The following is a 22,904-nucleotide window of genomic DNA, read 5'->3' as shown; positions in this document are numbered from 1 at the left end:
TGTTGGAGTAATAGTAAAAGGCTTGTTGTATTCAAGAATATTTTGAATTTTTTTCTCAGTGTTGGGTTTGAAACTTACGGCCTCATAAATTTATACACAGACTGAATTTTGAAAAAAATTTTTTTTGTTTTAGTACTTCCTTTTCATCCCTTTGTTCTTTCTGTTTTGTTTTGTTTTCCTTCTCTGTTGCTCATTTTCTGTACCTTTTTAATCAGAAAGAGAAGTACCGCCTTATTTGTGGTTTCTAATAGTATTCCATGCTTAAGTATATTGTCTTGGGGCTTGGGAAATGGCTCACTGAGTAAGCATGCTTGCTTTGCAGGTATGAGAACCTGCAAAGGTAAGTTCAAATTCCCAGAACTCACGTAAAAGCTGGACATGTGGCAGGGATTTCTGTAATCCTAACCCAATTACTGGGAAATAGGCTAGAGACAGGAGAATCCTGGAAGGCTCAAAGGCTAGGTAGCCTAGCATATGAAGCTGTGAACCACAAAGAGATCTTGTTTTGAAACAAAGTGGAAGGTGAGAGCCAACACCTCTGACCTGTGCACAAGCATCTCCATGGAGGAGGTACATTCCCTGTTCTCCACCAAACAGCAAAATATATATTCTAGGTATATGTTCAGTGTGTTCTCTGTAGTAAAATCAATGTGTTTCCTTGTGGATTTTGCGCTAGATTATTTTCCTTCTTTAATTCAAACAAATCCTCTGGTAGGACTCATTCTTACCAGCTTGTGATTATTTTGGAAAATGGCCCCTAGTTTCTTCTTGCTTTTTTTCTTTGTAAAGGTTTCCATGTGACCATCCTTGCTTTTAGTCAGCTTACATTTCTTGGTTTCTTGGGTCTTTGGGTCAGGGCTACTACAGGGACTTGATGTTGTTGATGATTAGTAGCCCAGAAGTCAACCTTTACTTCCCTTTGGCCCTTGGGGATCCTCCAGAGACCCATGTTCTGCCCAGAACCAAGATCATTGATTGGCATGTTTACAGGTGGTAATTAACTGGGGGAATCTGAAAAGATTTGCATTATGCTTTCTAGCAGAAGTTCATAAGAGGCTTCTGTTGCTGAGCTTTGGAGCCAGGTGTGGTGGTGGTGCACATCAGTAATGACTGAGGCAGGTGGATCACAAGTTTAAGACTACTTTGGGTAACATAACAAGACCCTCTCTCTCTAAAACATAAAGTGCTGGAGATATAAGGGTTGAATATATGATTTAACAAAGAATTTGAACTCTCTAAGAGGATGTGCTGTTACTGGCTGTTTGGTTAGTTGGTTCTGTCACCAAAGGCTTAATTGTAGAAGCTGGAGTGTGGTTATGAAAGTGGAGTCTGTTTGAGAACTAATACATATTTGCTGCTTGGTGAGTGCTAGTCAGTCACAATTACTATGATAAAAATCAACTTCTGAGCCAGGCATGATAACTCACATATCTTTAATCCCTGTACTGGAGAGGCAGAGGCAGGCAGATCTCTGAGAGTTCAATACCATCTTGTTTTACATAGTTCCATCCAGGTTAGCAGGAGCTAAATAGTGAGAGATTGTCTTAAAAAGAAGAAAGAAATTTCTGAGGCCAGGCATCATTGATCAAGGGCTCTTACTGCTAAGCTTGACAACGTCTGATTTCCTAGGACCCTCAACATGGAAAGAGAAAGTTATCTCCACAAGTTCTCTGACCTCAATGTTCTATGACACAGTCATGTTCTCTCTCTCACACACATATAAATAATAAAGTTGTTTTAAAAAAAAGTTCTGAGCCTAGTGTGATGGTGTACACTTTTAATTCTAGCACTGAGAGGCAGAGGCAGATCCATCTCTTGAGTTCAAGGCCAGTCTGGTCTGCAAAGTGAGTACAGGACAGCCAGGGCTACACAGAGAAACCCCATCTACAAACAAACAAACAAACAACTTAAAAAATAAATCCTTGAGAATTTTATACACTGTATTTTGATCACTATTCACCCCAAATCCTCCCAGAATTCATCTTTTTTTCCCCATTCTAGCTTACTTTCCTCCCTTTTTAAAAAAATTAATAACCCATTGACTTCAGTTTATGCCATCTATATACTTCTGGATATGGGTTATGCACTGGAGTGTGGTTTACCTACCAGGAACCCTTTTTATTTTTATTATTAAAATATTATGATCAGGTATAGCATGTTAATACATGCCATAGTGCACATGTTTAAGTCAAAGGACATCTTTTGGGAATTGGTTCTTTCTTTCCACTGTGGGAGCTGAAAATCAAACTCAAAATGATCAGGGTTGTATAGTAAATGCTTTTATCCATCGAGCAGTCTTGCAGGTTTCACATTTAAAAAGCTTATATTATCATCTGGGCAATGGTGGTGCCTGCCTTTAATCCCAGCACTTAGGGAGGCAGAGACAAGTGGATTTCTGTGAGCCTGAGGTCAGCCTGGTCTCTGTAGAGTGAGTTCCAGAACAGCCAGGGCTACATAGTGAGACACTATCTCGAACTTCCCTCCTCCCCCCCAAAGAGGTCCAAAATTTTTATTATGACAAAATTATCTATCTATCTATCTATCTATCTATCTATCTATCTGTCTGTCTGTCTGTCTGTCTGTCTGTCTGTCTATCTATCTATCTATCATTTCCATAACTTTTTCACTTTTTCAACATCCCATATTAAAGTTTTGTACCATTAAACAGTAAGTTTGCACTTCTCCTATCTAGTCCTCAGTGAACTCTGTCTTTGTTTTATATTTTGTCCACAAATTTGACTGTCATTTGCATATGGTTTCTTTCATGTCAAGTAAGAATACATTTAACTATTTAAAAAATAACAAACCTGTTTTCAGAGTAATAGGATCATTTAAGTCTTTCAGGGAGTATATTAAGAATTTCAGTTCTTCCACTTCCTTGGTTGTTCCAAACTTAGCATTATCAACTTATTTTTTCTAAAGATTTTTTTATGTGTGTGCACATGATTGTATATATGTGCATCCCGTATATATAAGTGCCTGAGGAGGCCAGAGAGGGTGTCAGATTTACCTAGAACTGGAGTACAGGCAGTTATGAGCCTCCTGATGTAGGTGCTAGAAACTGAAATCAAGTCTTCTGCAAGAACACCAAGTACTCTTAATGGCTGGACCCTCTCTTCAACTCTCATTGACAATTTCTTGTAATTGCCTTTTTAAAAGCCATTTTATAGGTACTGGAAAGGCATCATCAAGGCTTTAGTGAACATTTCCCCTCTACCTGTTTTTGAGTTCTTTTTCTCTCCTCCCCTCCCCTCCCCTCCTCTTCCCTCACCTCTTCTCCTCCCCTTCCTCCCCCTCTCTCCTCCCTTCTTTCCTTTTTTCCTCTTTTCCTTCCTTCCCTCCCTCCCCCCCTCCTTCCCTCTCTCCCTCCCTCCTTCCTTCCTTCCTTCCTTCCTTCCTTCCTTCCTTCCTTCCTTCCTTCCCTCCTTCCTGTCTTAGGGTTTTACTGCTGTGAATAGACACCATGACCAAGGCAACTTCTTTTTTTTTTTCAAGACAGGGTTTTTCTGTATAGTCCTGGCTGTCCTGGAACTCACTCTGTAGACCAGGCTGACCTTGAACTCAAAAATCTGCCTGCCTCTGCCTCCCAAGTGCTGGGATTTAAAGGCCACCACTGCCCAGCGACCAAGGCAACTTTTAAAACGATAACTTTTAATTGAGGCTGATTTACAGGTTCAGAGGTTCAGTCCTTTATCTTCAAGGTGGGAACATGGTAGCATCCAGGCAGGCATGGTGTATAGGTGGAGCTAAGAGTTCTACATCTTCATCTGAAGGCTACGAGCAGAATATTGACTTCCCAGCAGCTAGGATGAGGGTTTTAAAGCCCATACCCAGAGTGACACACCTATTCCAACAAGGCCACTCTTATTCCAACAGGGCCACACCTTCTAATAGTGCCACTCCCTGGGCTGAGCTTATTCAAACCATTACACTTCTTCTCTTTCTTTTTCTCTTCCCCACACCTCTTTATTCTGACAGGATTTCCTGCATCCTAGGCTGGCCTGGAACTTGCTTTCTAGGTTTCAATGATTTTGAACTTCTATTATTTTCTGATCCTCTTTTTCTTTGTGCTGGATTACAGAGGTACAAACACCCACCCATTACACCACACCCAATTCTATGCTGTGCTAGAAATAGAACCCAGGGACTTTGTACAGTTTACCAGCAAAGTTTCATGCCTAGCCCATGCTGAATATTTTTATATGTTTATTTCCCATCCTTATATCTTTATGAAAACATGTTTAATCTATAGTCTTTTACTCACTCTTTTAGGTAGGCTGTAAGTTGGGTAGTTTGTTTTATTATCATTAGTTATACATTGTGGTTGCAAGTTATTTATCAGAATTAAGATTTGTAAATTTTTTCAGTATGTAGCCTGTGTTTTTTTCTCCATTATATTCTCTCTCTCCCCACATTCCCTCCCTCCCTCCTTCCCTCCCTCCCCCTTTGTCTGTCTGTCTGTCTCTCTCTCTCTCCCTTTCCCCCTTTCCCTCTCTCCCTAATTTTTAAAGATTAGTAGCTTAATGTAGGCAGTGTAGGCTTATGGTAAATTTGAGAGGAAAGCAGAGAATTCCCTTTGGAGGTTAATAACAACTTGACAAGATCTAGAATCACTTAGGAAACCAACCTCTAGAGGGAGCTTAGGTTGATATGGGAAGACCCACTGAACTGTGAGTGGCACTATTTCTTGGGTTGTAGTTCTAGACTAAGACAAGGAGGCAGGAAGCAGAGCACCGCCATTTTTCTCACTTCCTGACTGGAATGCAGCTAACTCATGCTTCTACTGCCATGGCTTCCTTACCATGACAGATTGTACCCTCAAATTATGAGCCATTTAGTTGTTTTTATTATTATAGCAATAAGAAGTTTGTCATAGTAACAATTCCCATATGTTCTTCCTCTTTCCCCATATTTTCTCATTGGGAAAGTTTACAGAATCTATGCTGCAGTTGATGAGCCCACAGCTTGTAGTAGAGCTCAATGACACATGATTATATAGCCTGCCCTTATAGTATAGTGAAGAATAACTTTGATACCCAAGAGAACCTCTGCTCCATTGTTCATCTCTCTCTCCTCTACCTGGCAACCACTGTTTCCATAGTGTACCTTTTCCCTAATGTCAGAGAGGAAATCCTACAAGATGCGGCTTCTTTCACAGAGTAATAGGTGCTTTTGTTTGTTTCATGCCTTTCAGCTCTAACCCTTTGAGAGCTCTTTTTTTTTTTTATTTTTGAATAATGTTCCACTGTCTGGGATATAATTTCTATACACCTACATTTTTCCCAGTCTACCTAAAAGAATGTGCTATCGCTGACAAAGAATGGCAAAAATGTTATCAGAACCCTTCCTTCCCTACTCCTTTTGATAGTAGTTCTCCACCCTTTGGTAGTAGTACATTATATATTTGTATACCAGACAGTGTTAAACATTTTTTTTGCTTTCAGCTATAATACAAGTGTAACTTGGTTTTGTTTTCCCTGAAACCAGGTCTCTTCCTGTTACACAGGCTTTTCTAATATTCCTGGACTCAAGCAGGTCTACTTTAGCTTGGACTGCAGGTCTGCTAAGACCACTAAAGCTAGCTTATTATACTTTTTTTTTCTTATTTTCAGATGAGGTTTCATGAATGTGGTCTTGAACTTTTTATTTTTCTACCTCTCTACCTCCTAAGTGCCATGATTACAGGCATGTGCTATCATGCCTAATTTATGAGGTGCTGGGAGCCAAATCTAGGACCTTGTACATGTTAGGCAAGTACTTTACTAATTAAGCCTATCTCTTAATTAAACCCTTGCTATATACATTTATCTATTTATTTAGCACATGTGTACATATACCTCAGTGCCTGTGTTAAATAAAGTCAGGTGACAATTTGAGGAAGTCAGTTCTAGGTCCTAGGCATCCAACTCAGATCACCAGGCTTGGTGGCAGGTGCCTTTACCTGCTGAGCCCCTGGCTGGTCCTGTTATACATACTTGGGTAGGTAGCCTGTCTATCATCAGTCAGTCAGTCTGTCTGTCTGTCTCTCCTTCCTTCCTTCCTTTTTCCTATTTTTCTTTTTGCGACAGAATCTTACTTTGTAGCTGGCCTAGTTCTACGCTGGTCTAGAACTCATGGTAATTCCCTTGCCTTAGTTTTGAGAATGTTGGGATTATAGATGTAAACCATCAAATCTGGCTGTTACTTTATTTAGCACACTAAAAATATTCTTTGTAATGTCTAGTGATACTGCCTATAATCCCAGCAATTCTGGAGGCTAAGGTAGGAAAATTGCAAGTTCAAAGCCAAAGCTAGCAAACTTAGTGAGACCTTGTCTCAAAAAGTAAAAACAGGAGCGGGAGAGACAACTCAGGCTTACGAACACTTACTTCTCTTCCAGAGACCTGGGTTTGACTCCTAGCAACCACATTGTAGCTTATGACCATTTGTAACCCCAGTTCTTGGGGATCTGATGCTGTCTTCTGGTCCCTATGAGCCCCAGACACCCATGTGATGCATATACATACTTGAAAGCAAAACACTCATAAACCTAAAGTAAAAATAAATATATCTTTTTTTAAAAAGTAGAAAGAGGGCATGCAAAAGGCCCTGGGTTTGTTCTCTAGGACCAAAAGGAAAATAAATTGTTCTTTACCTTGTAGCCCTTGTAGTTTTTTTTGTGAAAACTCCAGTTACCATATGATAAGATGTACTTTTTACTTGATATTTGGAGATTTTTTTTTATTTTTTATTTTTTTTTAGTTTGATTCTGACTGGGATATGCCCATGAAGGTTTGCCAAGCTTCTAGGAATACATATTTGTCTTTCACTAAATTTGGGCAACATCTAGCACTTCTTTGTTTTTTTTCTTTAAGGTAGGATTTTGATCTGTTGCTCAGCTATCCTTGAATTTGTAGTAAACCTCTTGCCTTTTCTTCTTGAGCGCTGAGGTTACAAGTGTGTAAATGTTTACGACCATGCCTGGCTAAGTTCAGTAAGTGTATCTTAACGTATTTTTTTTAGCATAATGCATTTCTTTCTCTGCTCTAGGACTCCACTGACAGACACATTAGTGTATAGTCTTGGCACACCGTCATGAAGCTCAGTCAAGCCTGCTTTTCAACTTATTATTCCCTGATGCTCAGACTGGATAATTTCTGAGGCTCTGTGTTATGTCCCTGACTTCTTCTGTTGTCTCCATGCTATCATGGATCCCATCCAGTGTTATTTTGTATTTATTTTTTATTGATTTTTTTATTTTACACACTTTTTGGGTGGAGCTGAGATTGGACCCTGGGCCTTGAGCATAATAAGAAAGCATTCTACACTCAAGTATCTACAGTTCTGCTTATGTTTATTCTCAGAATTTTGACTTGTGCAGGTCTCTTGGATCTCCTTACTCTTGGAGGGTGATGTAGTTAGTTGTCTACATGTCTCTGAGACTATAGTAATCATCTTGGAGTAAGTGTCTCTTAATTATTTTTCCCTTGAGAGTAATCTGTTTTTCCTGGCTTTTGTATGTTAACCAGTTTGTTTGTTTGTTTGTTTGTTTGAATTTTTTGAGACAGGGTTTCTGTTTGTAGTCCTGGCTGTCCTGGAACTCACTCCAATTCCATAGCATAGAGGTCTGCCTGCCTCTGCTTACTGAGTGCTAGGATTAAAGGTGTGCCCACTATGCTCGGCTATCAAGCAGTTTTAAATTATATCTGTATACTTTTAATGTTACTGTATGAAGTTGGTATTGTTTTAATCTCACAAAGTGCAGACATTTTTCCTGAAATAGGGGCTGGACCTAGTTGGTTAGGCCAAATGGTTTATTGTAAACCTTTAAAAACTTGTATGTATGTATGTATGTATGTATGTATTCATTCATTCATTCATTCATTCGTTCATTCATAGTGCATGCTCATGCACATGTGCATGTATATTTTATAATGTATGTGTGGTCGTCAAAGGATAACTTGTGTCAGTTCTCTCCTAAGGAAGCTCTCAGAGATCAAATTTAGGTTGTCAGTGTTGTTAGTAAAAAGGAACTTTTACTTCCTGAGCCATTTGGCAAGCCCTGACTGAGACAGGATCTTACTCTGTAATACATGCTGTCCTCAATCTTGGGATCCTCTTTGCTTAGCCTCCTGAAGATTTGTATTACAGGTGTGTACCACCACACCTGGCCCAGGAGTGTTTTGTCTTTACTCTATCATGCTGTGAACAGCTCCATTTTCAGAGCCTCTGTACCAGCCCTGTGAATACTGTCCATGACCCAGACTGAAGCCTAACTGTGGTTGTCTTACATTTCTTTGTTTTTTGTCTGTTTGTTTTTTGTTTTGTTTGTTGCTGTGATCAAATACCCTAACAAAAGCAATGTAAGCGAGAAAGGATTTATTTCAGGTCACAACTCAAAGTAAAATCATTCCATTGTGGCAAGGAGGTCGAGGCAGTAGGAGCTTAAAGTGGCTGATCACAAGGAAAAAGCAAAAAATGCATGTGTGCTTCTTAGCTTCCCTTCTCTACTTATACAGTAGAGAATAGCCCCATCTATAATTGAGATGGGTCTTCTCATATCAATTAAGGTAATCAGGATAATCTTACATTAGGCATGGGCAGAGACCCTTTTTACTGGTGATTCTAACCATCATAGCATATATCTTCCCTGTATGTCAGTACTCAAAGCCACTGTTTTTTTCATGTAGGGTTAGGTCCACACATACAGTTTCTCAGGATCCTGTGTAGCTATGTATAGTATGTTCTTCCTGTCTATACCATGTCCCACTCTGACTCCAGGGGCTCTTTTTTTGTCCTCTGGCTAGAAACCCATGCTGTGCCTACCCCAACATTTCATGACTTGGTCCATCCTGGGCCTGGCATAAAGCATGGTGTATCTCCAGACGCTTGAGACAGTCCTCTAGTAAGGAAGACATCCATTCTGAATTTAGTGCATATGATGGTGGTCTACTAACTATTCTGTTGTACCAGTGTAGAAATGACCCTATAACCTGTGTCCTGCTTTGTTTGCTTTAGGACTTCAGACTCTGGAGAAGTGACACTGCTGACTTCTGAGCCATGGCAACCCCAGATGTGAGCGTCCACATGGAGGAGGTTGTGGTTGTGACAACTCCAGACACTGCAGTTGATGGCAGTGGTGTAGAGGAAGTGAAAACAGTGCTTGTAACAACGAATCTAGCTCCTCATGGGTAAGAACTAAGCCTTGGTCCTGCTAGGTTATAGGGGCATAGCTTGGTATGCCAGGTATAGGGGTGAGATTCAAGACTTCTTTACATATAAGATCCTAAGACCCAGCATATTTTAGGAACAATGGTGAAGTACAAAGTCTGTCAAGCAATAGGATCAACAGAGATTCTAGGGTGATAGCTCATCACTGCAATATGGCTCTAAATCTCTTAGTGATATCTCTTTGGATAAATGGAACAATGGGGAACTAAATATTTTCTTTATCACCTCTTGTTCTAGATGTCATTTTTGAGAATTAGTTGGCCAAAAAAAAAAAAAAAAAAAATCACATCTAACCAAACTATTTGGGGTGGGGGTGGGGGGTGCTTCAGGGTTTCTGTCTAGTCCTGGCCAGCCTGGAACTTATTCTGTAGACTAGGCTGGGCTTGAACTCAGAGATCCACCTGCCTGTTTCCTTAGTGCTGGGATAAAGAGCATGTGCTGCTGTTATCACATGTGGCTCACATTTACCAAACTTTATCTTCCTTTTATCACTTATATTAAAAAAAAATGTGAGGAGAAGTCAGAACAGTTCCTGCCCCTGACAAAGGGTAGGATGAGGGCAGAGCTGGGGGCTATGGGTCTTACTGTTCTTTCTCTCCTAAGTGACTTGGTCCCTGGACTTTTGTCTTGTCTTTGCTGCATCTTGTGTGTAGTGTTGTCATACTGAATTTGACTTTTCCTGGAGTTTAGGTAAGCTTTTGGCTGACTAACAACATGTTGACAGTGAATTTAAGAGGAAGCTTGAATATCAGTCATTGCAGCTTGCCCTGTTGCCCTGTGTTTTGAGAAGTGTTTTGAGGAGGCTGTGTCCTCTTCATATGTACATCTCGCTGCCAGCTGACCTCTGCTTGGAAGTCCTGACACTGCCTTCCTCCTCAAACAGGAAGCTGGTGTACAGGGCTGGTTTTGGGTGGTTGTGAGTTGAATTTAATGTGTGAACCTCCCTGCTTTGTTGACATAGATCCTATCTATTTCCCTTTCCTTTCCTTTCCTTTCCTTTCCTTTCCTTTCCTTTTCTCTTTTCTTTTCTTTTCTTTTCTTCTCTTTTCTGTCTTTCTTTTTTATTTGTTTGTTTACTTATTTATTTTTGAGACAGGTTTGTTTTGTAGCTTTGGCTGTCCTGGAAAACTGTGTAAATCAGATTGGCCTCAAATTTATAGAGATCTGATTGCCTCTGCCTCCCGTGTACTGGAATTTAAGTGCTACCATACCTGGCCACCAAGTATTTAGGTTAGATGTGTCCTATGTTTATGTTTTGGGCATACTGTATTTTCTGACACTTCCCATTGACCTTTGCATACCTTTATCCAAAAGTCATACCCAGTTTTTCTTCTCAGATTTGGAGTAACCTGTGGTAAATAGTGTTGTGGAAGTGATGCTGGATTAGAAAAGGCCATGTGGCTTCTGCTTTCTGCCCTAAAGTCACTGTTAGGGGTTCAACTGCCATACTTCATAGCTCTGGTATCACCCAGGCTTTTAGGGGGCTATGAGGAGGACCAGACTCATGATCATCTTCCCAGTTGAAGTCCAGCATTTTGGTGGACCACTACTGGAGGGTTTCAGTCCCATATCAAAGACTTTTCAATATTATCTTTCTTCTTCCCCTTCCCCCGACTTTCCAAGGGTCTCATTCTGTACTATATCCTGGAGCTCACTGTGTAGTCCAGGCTAGTCTGGAATGAAAGGAGACCCTCCTGCTTCACCACCTGAGTAATGAAAAACAGGTACCACCAAGCACAGTCTCTCTTCTTGAGGTATTTCACATAATGTGGGTTTAGAACTATCTCTTGCGGGTATCTTACCATCTTGTAAGAAAGATCAACTTCTAAGGCTATACTAGATATGGGAGTGTTAGCTAGTACAGTTCTCTAGCAGCTGGGGGTTTTATGTTGTCTTCATTAGAAAGGTGATTTCTGGAGGCCAGGTTTGCTGTAGTAACTCTGTAAGCAGCTCTCCTAGGATGCCAAGAGTCAGCATATACCACGGTCTTACAGTAACTGTTCAACAGTAATGAGAAGTAGAGGGATGTGATTGGTCAGTTTTTTGTTTACCCTGTTTACCAGTATGTTAATTTCTTTTGCCGAGTAAGAAACTATCATAGGCTAGATATGGTGGTTCATGCCTATAATCCTATTGCTTAGGAGACTAAGGTGAGTTCTAGGCCAGTGTAAGCTATATAGTAGTGGGAAAGATGTGGGCAAGAGAAGAAGGAAGAAAAAACCCTCAAAATTCAGGGGTATAATATGTAAATGTTTGTTATTTCATGTAATCTGGCTCTGGTTTTATGGTTTAGGCTGACTGTCTAACAGCCTATCATGTGTTGGGATGTGTTGGTTGGTGAAGATGGCTTCAACCATGCTCATTGACAGGCTACTATTTTGATTGATGTAGTGAGGGATTCCCCAGGTCTGCCAGCCTCTAAATATTCCAACTAGGTGGCCCTGGCTTTCCTTGGTGATGTCATGCCTTGCGTGTTCTCATTTTCCAACAACTAGAGTAAATAGCATAACCATTCACAAGCTCAGGGTGGACCAAGGCTACCTCAGGACCAGGAAAGTTGTAGATCATTAGTTTTTTTGTCACTGTGACAAATACCTGACCAAATAGCTCAAAGGAAGAAGGATTTACTTTGTCTCATGGTCTCAGAGAGTTCAGCCAGTACATTGTTACTTGCCCCCCTACTGCTTGGCTGAACATCATAGTTTGGGAACATGTATAGGCAGAAACTACTTGCCTCATGGAGGATGGGAAGATGAGAAAGAGGAACATGAAGGCAAGGTGGGAAGGGACTAGGAATAAGTTATTTCCAATGGCTTCCCTCCAGTGACCTACTTTTTTCAAGTAATTTCAACCTCCTAAAATAGTATCATTAAGTTAAGGCCACCCCCAACACATAAGCCTTTTAGTGGAACACTTGATATCCAACTTTTACAAAGATACCATGGCTGCTCCTGAATTCTTACACCATCCCCCTGACAAGTCAAGTCATTCTTTGACTCCCCCAAGGTTTCTCATTATCATGTCCAGCTATATATGGTACCAGGCCTCAGGGTCTTGGCTTCATAGGTACCTTGAAGACGGTGTGGTTTAAATGCCTTTTGATCATTGTCTTGAGAATTAAAAACACAGTAACTTCCTGTCTTAAGGTTTCTATTGCTGTGATAAAACACCATAACCAAAATCAACATGGGAAGAAAAGGTTTTATTTTATGTTCTATTTTATAGTCCAGCATCCAGAGGAATCAAGGCAGGGACCTCAAAATTGGAACTTGGAGGTAGGAACTGAAGTAGAGGCTATAGAGAAGTGCTACTTACTAATTTGCCTCCTTATGATTTGTTCAGCTTGCCTTATAATGCCAGGACCACCCAGTCTAGGGATAGCACTGCCTACAGTGACCTGGGCCCTCCTATATCATTTATCAATCAAGAAAATGTACTACAGGCTTTCACAAAGGTCAATCTGGTGGGGACGTTTTCTCAATTGAAGTTTCTTCTTTTCAAATGGCTCTAGGTAGTATCAATTTGACATAAAACTAGTCAGCACACTTCCTCTCCCTGTACTCAGCATAAACAGTTGGGAGAACTAGATGGGCAAATTGGTTCAAAAACCATGTGGTGAATTCTTTTAGGTGGGCCTCTGTCTGCTTTTCTGGGTAGGTTCTGAAGGTTGTTGGAGCCTTTGGCCAGGTACTCCCTTGAATTTTGGAGAGCAAAGTAGAATCTTACAGGCACACAGTTTTGGTTTGCCCTAAACCCTTAACAGTTGGAGATATGAAATAATTCAGTCCTTATACTCCCTATAAATTCTACATTTTTGCCTAAGATGTTCCTCATGAAATTCACACATTAATCAAGTTTTCTACCTTCTAAATTGCTAAGGTAGAGCTTTCTTTTCTCTGCCATGAGGCCTAGTAGTTAGTGTCTCCTTTTGTCCCAGCCTTTTATGTTATTTAGGGAGACACATAAGTTCCAACCCTGATATTATTACTATCTTGGCTATAGAAATTATATGATAGACCATCACAGAACTTCATGAACAAAAGTAACCAATGGGTTTTGTTTTCTTGGTATGTTGGGTTGGCTTTGTCTGGGTGACCTCACTCCATAATTAAAACACAGGTTGTGCATGTGATTATCACATATCAAGATACCTGCCTGAGTTTGTCTTAACTGTGGAAGGTTCTACTAGTCAGGGTTGGGAACTGTAGAGTCTTGTCCATCCCATTAGTAAATTGATCAAAGTTTGCCTGAGTTAAGTGGGAGGATAATAAATGATTCCCTTGATTGATGGAGAAAAAAAATCATGAAGGATAAGAACTCTTCCATCTGTGGCCTTAGTACAAGGGTGGTAGCATGCTGCCCCAATGGTCATTTCTTTCTGCAGAACAGAGGAGGCTGTGAATTTCTCCTTTGGAAGAACCTGTGTAGCCACCAAAGCAGGCATATCCTGAAGAATAGGGAATTTTCCATTTTTGATGGGAAGAGTTTCCATTTTACTACTAGTTGGAAAATGAGACTTAACTCTTGGTGCATGCTATTGGGGGTGGGGGGAAGAGGGAGGAAAGGAAGAAAGGGAAGGAAGAAAGAAAAGGAAAACGAAGAGAAAAGAAGAAAAATATGTGAGGCAGAGACTAGTTAATTTCTTTGTGGGAACTAATTTCCTTCCTGATTTGGGGAGACCTGGGAATGTTCTTTACATAGAAAGCCTGGAAGAAGCCGGGCGGTGGTGGCGCATGCCTGTAATCCCAGCACTATGGGAGGCAGAGGCAGGTGGATTTCTGAGTTCGAGGCCAGCCTGGTCTACAGAGTGAGTTCTAGGACAGCCAGGGCTACACAGAGAAACCCTGTCTCGAAAAAACCAAATCCAAAAAACCAAAAAAAAAAAAAAAAAAAAAAAAAAAAAAAGAAAGAAAGAAAGAAAGAAAGAAAGCCTGGAAGAATTGTTCCCATCTACCACCATGCTGTTCTGCCTCCTGCTGAAAAGAGAAGAGTTCCCAACAGAAAGCCAGGAGGAGTTCACATGTTTAGGAAAAGTGTACCTTTTTATGTGACATGTGGACAGAAATGCCAGTTTGTTAGCATCTTTGCTGAGAGATGGGGAGACAGTCTTACAAGTTGTGCTGCAGAGGAACTATCCACATCCGTGGAGGAACTTCCCCTCTTGATCTTCACTTCAGTTTCCTCAGCCTTCTCCATTTAATGCTAGCCTGTTGCTTGCTGATGACCATAGTGGATTTTCTACTGACTCCTAAGTCAGGAGCTATAGATTCTTTCTAAATAGCACTAAAGGTTTTGGGTCTCTTTTCCCCACCCCCACTCCTGACTTCCTTCCTTGGAAGAATTTGTTTTGGACAAGGTGTAATTTTAGTTTTGTCATTGTCTTTTGCTTTGGAGGGAGGATAGCTTCCTTTCCAAGTTCCTGCATACTCCTTGGAGTCCAGGTGTTCCCACTTAATATCACTGTTCAGATCAGAGTAATCCTGACTACTGTTGTTATTGTTGTTGTTGTGAGACAAGGTCTGTCTAAATCAGTGGTTTTCAACCTGTGGGTTGAGACTCTTTTGGGAGTCGAATGACCCTTTTGAAGGGGTTATATCAGATATTCTACATATCAGATATTTATGTTATAACTCATAACAGTAGCAAAATTAGTTATGAGGTAGTACTGAAAATAGTTTTATGTAGAGTCACCACAACTTAGAAACTGTTAAAGCGTTTCAGAGTTAGGAAGATTAATAATCACTGTTCTAAATAGTCCTGGCTGGCCTAGAACTTTCTATGTAAATCAGGCTATCCTGGACTCACAGAGCTCTGCCTCCCTCTGCCTCCTGAGTGCTGAGATTAATGATGTGCACCGTCATTAATGAGGAGTCATTCTTAATATGTCTTAAAATTAGATTTCAAGTTTGTATTTCTATTCAACTTTCATTCTAACCTGGGTTTTTTTGTTGTTTTTTTTTGTTTTGTTTTGTTTTGTTTTGTTTTGTTTGAGACAGGGTTTCTCTGTGTAGCCCTGACTGTCCTGGAACTCACACTGTAGACTAGGCTGGCCTCGAACTCAGAAATCCACCTGCCTCTGCCTCCCAAGTGCTGGGATTAAAGGCGTGCGCCACCACCGCCTGGCCCCATTCTAACCTGTTTTAAGATAAAATGAATCTTGAGGATTCGGGAAGTAGTGAGCTGACTTAACATCATCAAATATTCCACAAGAGAGATCAGGTTAAGTCCTTAGTACAGATATGCCTACTGTTCAGGGACTATTTCCTGAGCTTTCTAGATTTCCTGAGCTAATGTAGAGTAAGTACCTGGTACATAAATCTGTGAGGGGAGTGGTCAGGCTGGAGGCTGTGGTGGGACTTTAACCATGAGGTCTCACAGTGGGCAAGTGTGCCCTAGTATGCATGACACAGCTCTGGATTCTTCTTTCTTCTCTGTAGTGAGTAGCCTATGGGTTGTTTTGTTTTGCTTTTGTTTTGTTTTTTTTTTTTTTAAGATTTATTTATTTATTTTATTTGAGTACACTGCAGCTGTCTTCAGACACACCAGAAGAGGGCATCAGATTTCTTTACAGATGGTTGTGAGCCACCATGTGGTTGCTGGGAGTTGAACTCAGGACCTTTGGAAGAGCAGTCTTAACCGCTGAGCCATCTCTCCAGTCCAGCCATCTCTCCAGCTCTTGTTTTGCTTTTTTGAGACAAGGTTTCTCTGTGTAGCCTTGGCTGCTCTGGAACTCACTGTGTGAATCAGGCTGATCTCAAATGCATAGAGATCACATCACCTTCCTCTGCCTTCTAGGATTAAAGGCATTTGCTACCACTGCTCACATGAATACCCTGTATTTTAACCCAGAGTAACATCCTCTTCCTATACTCTTAGACTGTTCTTAATACCCATTGACCTTCCTGGGGATGTCTGGTAAGTCTGAGAGTGTTTTCTATTTACATGTTGTTGTCCAAACTGGGTTACTACTGTAGGCAGCCTCTCCAGGGCCTGGATATCTGATTTTACCAAACATTGGTACCCTGGCCTTAGGCCTTAACTGCTGTTCCCAGGAATCATCTATATCTTATACTACCTTTGTTTTCCTTATCTTCCTAAGGACCCTCTTAGTTAATTTTTATTTGGATATTTATATTTATATGGATTTTTTCCCTGCATGTATGTCTGTATACTTCTTGGGTGCCTTTTGGATAGAATGCCAGAAGGGAGTGTTGAATCCCATGGAACTGAGTTACAGACAGCTGTGAACTGTGGTGTATGTTTGGGATTGAACCCAGGGCATTGGAAGAGCAGTAGCTCTTAACCTGTGGGCTGGCTGTCCAGGACCCTCTTATTCATAAGCGCTTTCACTGAGGAATCCCTTGTCTTAGGCCAAGCTCTGACCTCTGATGAATTGTAGACTTGCTTAGAAAATTGTCTATTGCTTGGGTAATGATTGTGGACATTTTGTAGACTGAACACCATCTAGCCACAGGAGAGAAGGCTATAGCTTTGCAAGCAGCCATGGATGCCAGAGACCTGTTAGTAAAGGAAAGAGGATCCAGAGAAGACACATCTGTGATTCATGTGAAGTTCAGAGGTAGTGAACTGCCCGGTGTGGTGGCTCAGACCTTTAATTAATATCTGCAGTTGAGAGGCAGAGGCAGGCAGATTTCTGAGTTCCAAGCCAGCTAGGACTACACAGTGATACAGTAAGAGGCTGTCTCAAAAGACAAGAAGCAAGAGCAGAAATCCAAACACAATAAACCCAAGTATGGTATAGTGGTACACACTTTTAATAAAGGCAGCACTTGGGAGGTAAAGGCAGGAAGATCAGTAGTTCAGGGCCTTGTAAGGAGTTCAAGGCCAACCTGAACCACATGGGACCCTGTCTAAAAGCAAAACCCTACAAGATAAAATAAAAAGGAAGTAGCAAAAGTCAGCTAGGATAATGGCTGCCCATGAGGGGCACTGACTGCAGGGCTATGAGAAGGATGCTTCTAGGTATGGCCTGTAAGCAGGTTTCCCTATGTGTATCCTTATGCCTCCAGGGGCCTAGGATGGTTCTGTGAATGGAGACTTTGTCAGTCTCCTAACCAGATTCTATGTATTCCGCAGTTACCGTCTTATCATGCTCTATTTTACTCTTTTCCCAGGACCTTAGACTGTGCTGCAGTCTTAAGACAACCAACCTATCTTCAGGTCTTCTTTTATTGGTACCATGGTCCTTGGCTTTTGTCCCTTGATCTTCAGTCTTTTCTGCTGTTGAAGTTCTTTTTCCTGCCCTTAAGTGTTTTCTCAGCCTGTTTCCCACCCCTAAAACCTGTTCTTTTCTCTATTGCCAGAATACTCTCTATAATATATGAACCTGATATATCTCTCTACTGTTTAAAGATCCAAAGGGCTTCCCCAACCTTGGCCCTGCCAGAGGTACCTTCCAATTCCCTGCCTCACAGGAGGAAACTCTTTGGTCCACAGCCCACTTCAAGCACTAAGCAAGCTACTTCTACCTGGCTGATTCACAGTCTTTTGAGATTCTGCTGAAAAATCACCCTTTGGGGCCTGGCTTCCTACCAAATAGATACTGTCTCTAGCTTGACTCAACTTGTTGGCCCATGTCCTTGTTTCTATAGGTTATGGTGAACTGGGAATTTGTGTGCTCTTTGTCTCCTTTCTGAGATCTAGCACTTAGAAGACCTCTGTCAGGAGGCTCTGTCTTAAAAAAAGTCAAGGGAATAAAAAGAATGCCCACAGCCAGTCCTGATAGTATGTGTGTCTAATGAAACCTGTACAGATTAGGTACATACACTCCACATTCAGGTGTCATAAGCACTGTCATACTAGATTTCTCCCAGATTGTCTGCATAGCTTCCCAGTTTCCAGAATAGATAAGGTTCCTGATCAAGGCCGTTGGCATTGACTCTGCACATATCTAAGTAGAAATACTGGGTAGAATTGATCCCTAGTAGTGGGGATACTACGTCAGAGGGCATGTGTTTTGTAAGTAATGGACAAAATGCCCTCTCATGGGTTTTTATTTTGGGGGGAGGGGCTACTACTACTTGCTTGTCAATTTTTCATCACTGTAACAAATACCTGAGAGAAACAGTTTAAAAGGGGAAAAGGTTATTTGAGTTTATGACTTCAGTGGTTTCAGAGCATGATAGTAGGCTTCATTGTTTTTGGCCATGGTGAGGTAGAATATTGTGGTAAATGGACATGACAGGGCAGAGTTGCCCATTCCCTGGCAGCTAGGAAAAAGAAAATGACAGGAAGATCTAGGGAGAGGATACATCCTTCTAGAGCATACTCTCAATGGTTTACTTTTTAAATTAGACATTTACTTTCTACAACCTCTTAATAATGCCATCATATTATCATCATCCATCAAGTGATTAGTCAGTTGATAAAGTCAGAGCCTTCATGAACCAGTCACTTCCTACAAAAGTTCCAGCTCTTAATATTGCTCTTTTGGGAACTAAGCCTTCAACATTATATCTAAACCATGACATGTGCTCTCTTGGGTATTTCTAGCTATTTGGGATGCTGCTGTTCCACTCCATTAACTTTTCCTCAAATATCTTGGTGATACATCCATCTTTGTGAAAGTGTTTTTTCACTCATTTTTTTTTTACTCCCTGCTCTGGAGATTGAACCCAGGTTCTTGATAACACTAGGTAAACACTCTTCCACTGAGCATCCCAGCTCTCACCATTGTCTTTATTTGCATTTCTTAAGAATTAGAAACAATTTCTTCACAGGTTTCTTTCTTTTTTTTTTTTTTTTAGATTTACTTTATTTATATGAATACACTATCGTTGTCCTCAGACACACCAGAAGAGGGCACCAGATCCGATTACAGATGGTTGTGAGCCACCATGTGGTTGCTGGGATTTGAACTCAGGACCTTCGGAAGAGCAGTCAGTGCTCTTAACCGCTGAGCCATCTCTCCAGCCCCTCTTCACAGGTTTCTGATAGCTCTGGTCGTGAACCTTGGTAGACTGCCCCTCTGACTGTTCTTGTGTTCTCTCTTTTAAAAAGTAGTTTATAGGGCTGGGTGATGGGGTGCACACCTTTAATCCCAGCACAGGAAGCAACTTTGCCCTGTCATATCTATTCACCACAATATTCTGCCTCACCATGGCTGAAAGAAAGTGAAGCCCACTGCCAGGAGGATCTCTGAGTGGAAGTCTAGCCTGGTCTTCAGAGTGAATTCCAGGACAGCCAGTGCTACACAGAGAAACCCTGTCTCAAAAAGAAAAAACAACAACAAAAAGAATTTTTTATGTTTTTTTCCCATCCATACTAAAAGGAGTTTTTGTTTTTCTAAATGTATTGCATGTGTGCTATGGCATTTGTGTGGAACTCAGAGAGCAACTTGGAGTAGTTGGTTCTTCCTTCCACTTTTACATAGGTTCTAGGGATTTTCTCATCAACCCAAGACCTTCATCTTATTTATTTATTTATTTATTTATTTATTTATTTATTTATTTATTTATTGTAATGACGTACACCTTTAGTCTCAGCATTTGGGGGACAGAGGAAGGTGGATCTCTGAGTTCAAAGCCTGCAAAGCTACACAGTGAGACCCTGTCTCAAAACAAAGAGACAGAGTTTTGGTTTTTTGTTTTTTAATCTTTTATTATGTGTTTTAATTAAAAATAACAAAAACCAACTGATTCAGAGTCTGGCATTTAAAAGTATACAAAAGCAGGAGAAAAACATGTGGCTGTGGTATGGTATGAGGCTTCTGGCTGCTTTGTTTGAGTTTTACAGTTTTATTGCCGGGCAGTGGTGGCGTACGCCTGTAATCCCAGCACTCTGGGAGGCAGAGGCAGGCGAATTTCTGAGTTGAAGCCATCCTGGTCTACAGAGTGAGTTCCAGGATGGCCAGCACTACACAGAGAAACCCTGTCTCGAAAAAAACAAATCCAAGAAACATTTTTATTGTATATGTATATATGTGTCTTTTGCCTGCGTGTATTCTAGTGTACTGTGTGCATGCAGTGCTCATAAAGGTCAGAAGAGGGCACTGGAGCACCTGGAACTGAAATTATAGGTAGTTGTGAACTACCGTATGGGTGCTGGGATTGAACCAAGGTCCTAGGTCCTCTGTAAAAGTAGCAAGTACTCTTAACCTTTGAGCCATCTCTTTAGCTCCTAAATTTTTTATTAATTTCTTTTTAATTTTGGAGGATGTTTGAAAGTGGGGTCTTGTTATGTAGCCCCAGATAGTCTAGAATGAGCCAAGTAGACTAAGCTTCTCTGGAACTTAGAGTGATCCCGTTTCTCCTCTTGAGTGCTGGAATCATAAGTATGTGCTGCTGCCCTGACTTCTGTTATTTTTAATTAATCAATTAAATTGTGTGTGTGTGTGTATGTGTATGTGTCTGTGTGTTCGTACACATGGCACCACAATGCACATATGGAGGTCAGAAGACTAGCTTCTGAGGATTGATCTAAGGTTGTCAGTCAGTTTTGGCAACAAGTGCTTTTACCTACTGAGTTATCTCACTGGTCCTGGCTTCTATATTTGATTGTTTATTTTGAAATAGGGTCTTGTAGCCCAGGCTAGCCTCAAATTTACTATATATTTGAGGATGACCTTCAACTTCTGGTTACTTTGACTTCTGAGACTACAGGCATGTACCACCATGCCCAATTTTATGTGTTATTGGGAAATCAAATCCAGGTGCATGTTACTTAGGTACTCTGAGCTAAGAGGCATCCTCAGGTGTTTTTGAGTTTTTAAGCAAAAGATATCCGTTTTGTGATTTTGGATTTTATATATAAGAGAAACTGTTACCATTTTATAACTACTACTACTAATTTTCTCCTTTTAAAAATGTTTCAGTACTATATAGTTTCACCTTTTGCCTTTGCTTTTGGTTTGTTCATATTTATTTTGGTATGAGATAAGGGTTGGTCAAGATGAAATTTTTTTTCTGAGTATATGTCTCAGAGTTTGATTTCTTTCTTTCTCTCTCTCCCTCCCTCCCTCCCTCTCTCTCTCCCTCCCTCCCTTCTTTCCTTCCTTCCTTCCTTCCTTCCTTCCTTCCTTCCTTCCTTCCTTCCTTCCTTCCTTCCTTCCTTCCTTCCTTCCTTCTCAAGACAGGGTTTCTCTGTATAGCCCTAGCTGTCCTGGAACTCACTCTATAGACCAGGCTGGCCTTGAACTCAGAAGTCTGCCTGCCTCTGCCTCCCAAGTGCTGGGATTAAAGGCGTGCACCACTACTGCCTAGCCTCAGAGTTTGATTTCTAAAGCTTTATAAATTTTGTATTTTTAGCAACTTTGGTAAAAATATGAAATTATTATCTTGGAAATAGAAAACTTTACTAAAGAAAGAAAGAAGGGTTTTGAATTCCCACATAAGCATTTGTTGCTTCTATAAGTTCTTCACACTGGCTTTGTTGTTGGCCATGCCATTCTGGACACTGGAGACAAGCAAAAATGGAACAGTTAATGCAAGCTACCTATTCTCCTGAGAGTGACATAGGTACTTGTGTTTACATTCTTCTCTGACTATGTAGCCACTACAATTTCTGAATAAAGTTAGAGAAGTATAATTGGTTTGTCAATAATGGCAGTCATCCTTCTATGGTGAAGATGTGCTAAAGGCTACAAAGTATGCACTTGGTGATTCTGATGTTCTTTTTCTCTATCTACCAGGGGTGATTTGACAGAAGATAACATGGAAACAGAAAATGCAGCAGCTGCAGCTGCTGCTGCCTTTACAGCCTCCTCACAGCTCAAGGAAGCCGTGTTAGGTAGGAAACCCTATTGGCTGGGAAGCTGTTATTAGGTGGGAAGCCTGCCTTCTGCCTACTCTTTGTTGCAGAGATTGGGCAGTCCAGCAGTTAAGGTAGCAGCCAAAGCTAACTAGGCCCATGTTTTGGCTGTTTCCCAACATATAAGAGACCAGGTCCTGGGTCTTCTTAAGAGGTAGGGTCACATTGTATCTGAAATAAGAAGTACTTATACCAGCCACTGGTGGAAAAAAGAAAGAAGAGTCACCCCAAACCTTGTAGCTCTTTCTTCTTTTGTATTTTGTTGTTTTGCTACTGTATCCTTCCTGTTTCCTCTGACTACCAGTGAGTGATTGTAGCCAGATTAAAGAGTTGGGATACCTAAAACTTGATTCCCTAACAGCTCTACTATGGTTTGATTTTGTCATCTAACATGGTTCTTCAATTGGGCATTGTTTAATGAGCTTATTTTAATATTGTGGTTAATAGTTACTGATAACTAGTTAAATCTGTTTTGTGGGTTAATTTGAAATTCTCCTTGGGATTGATGGGAACCCCTACTCCTGGGCTGTGTTTCAGGCCTTCTTGAATCTCAGTTTGGTTTCAGGTTGGTGACTGCTTTCCACATTTGTGGAAATGCTTTGGAAAGTTTGTAACTGATTTTCTGTTTCTACTTTTTCTTGTCCATGTCTCTGTGAGAAGTGAAGATGGCTGAAGAGGGGGAGAACTTAGAGGCTGAAATTGTGTACCCCATCACTTGCGGAGACAGCAGAGCTAACCTCATTTGGAGGAAGTTTGTGTGCCCTGGCATCAATGTGAAATGTGTTCAGGTGAGGGTCAGGTGAGGCGCACACCTTTACCTGCACTTCTTCCTGCTTGGGGGTTGGGGTGGTATCTGCCTATGCTGGACACTCCTCTAGAGGCTGAATCTCATGGGCCTGGGGAGACAGGAGGTCTCTGGGACCAAT

General features: G+C 41.0%; 1 protein-coding gene across 1 annotated transcript in view; it reads left to right on the top strand.

Annotated features, from left to right (window-relative positions):
* Window positions 1-22,904, top strand: part of Gmeb2 (glucocorticoid modulatory element binding protein 2) — a 41,222-nt gene that overhangs the window by 2,523 nt on the left and 15,795 nt on the right. Inside the window, exons 2-4 of the mRNA XM_052184579.1 lie at window positions 8,998-9,170; window positions 21,860-21,957; window positions 22,639-22,766. Of these exons, the coding sequence (XP_052040539.1) occupies window positions 9,040-9,170; window positions 21,860-21,957; window positions 22,639-22,766 (357 nt within the window). The 5' untranslated portion in view covers window positions 8,998-9,039. The remainder of the gene's footprint in view (window positions 1-8,997; window positions 9,171-21,859; window positions 21,958-22,638; window positions 22,767-22,904) is intronic.

The sequence above is a fragment of the Apodemus sylvaticus genome, chromosome 5 (genome assembly GCF_947179515.1).
Source record: "Apodemus sylvaticus chromosome 5, mApoSyl1.1, whole genome shotgun sequence".
Classification (NCBI taxonomy): domain Eukaryota; kingdom Metazoa; phylum Chordata; class Mammalia; order Rodentia; family Muridae; genus Apodemus; species Apodemus sylvaticus.
The sequence above is the reverse complement of the archived record's forward strand: the minus strand, read 5'-3'. Positions and strand labels throughout refer to the sequence as shown.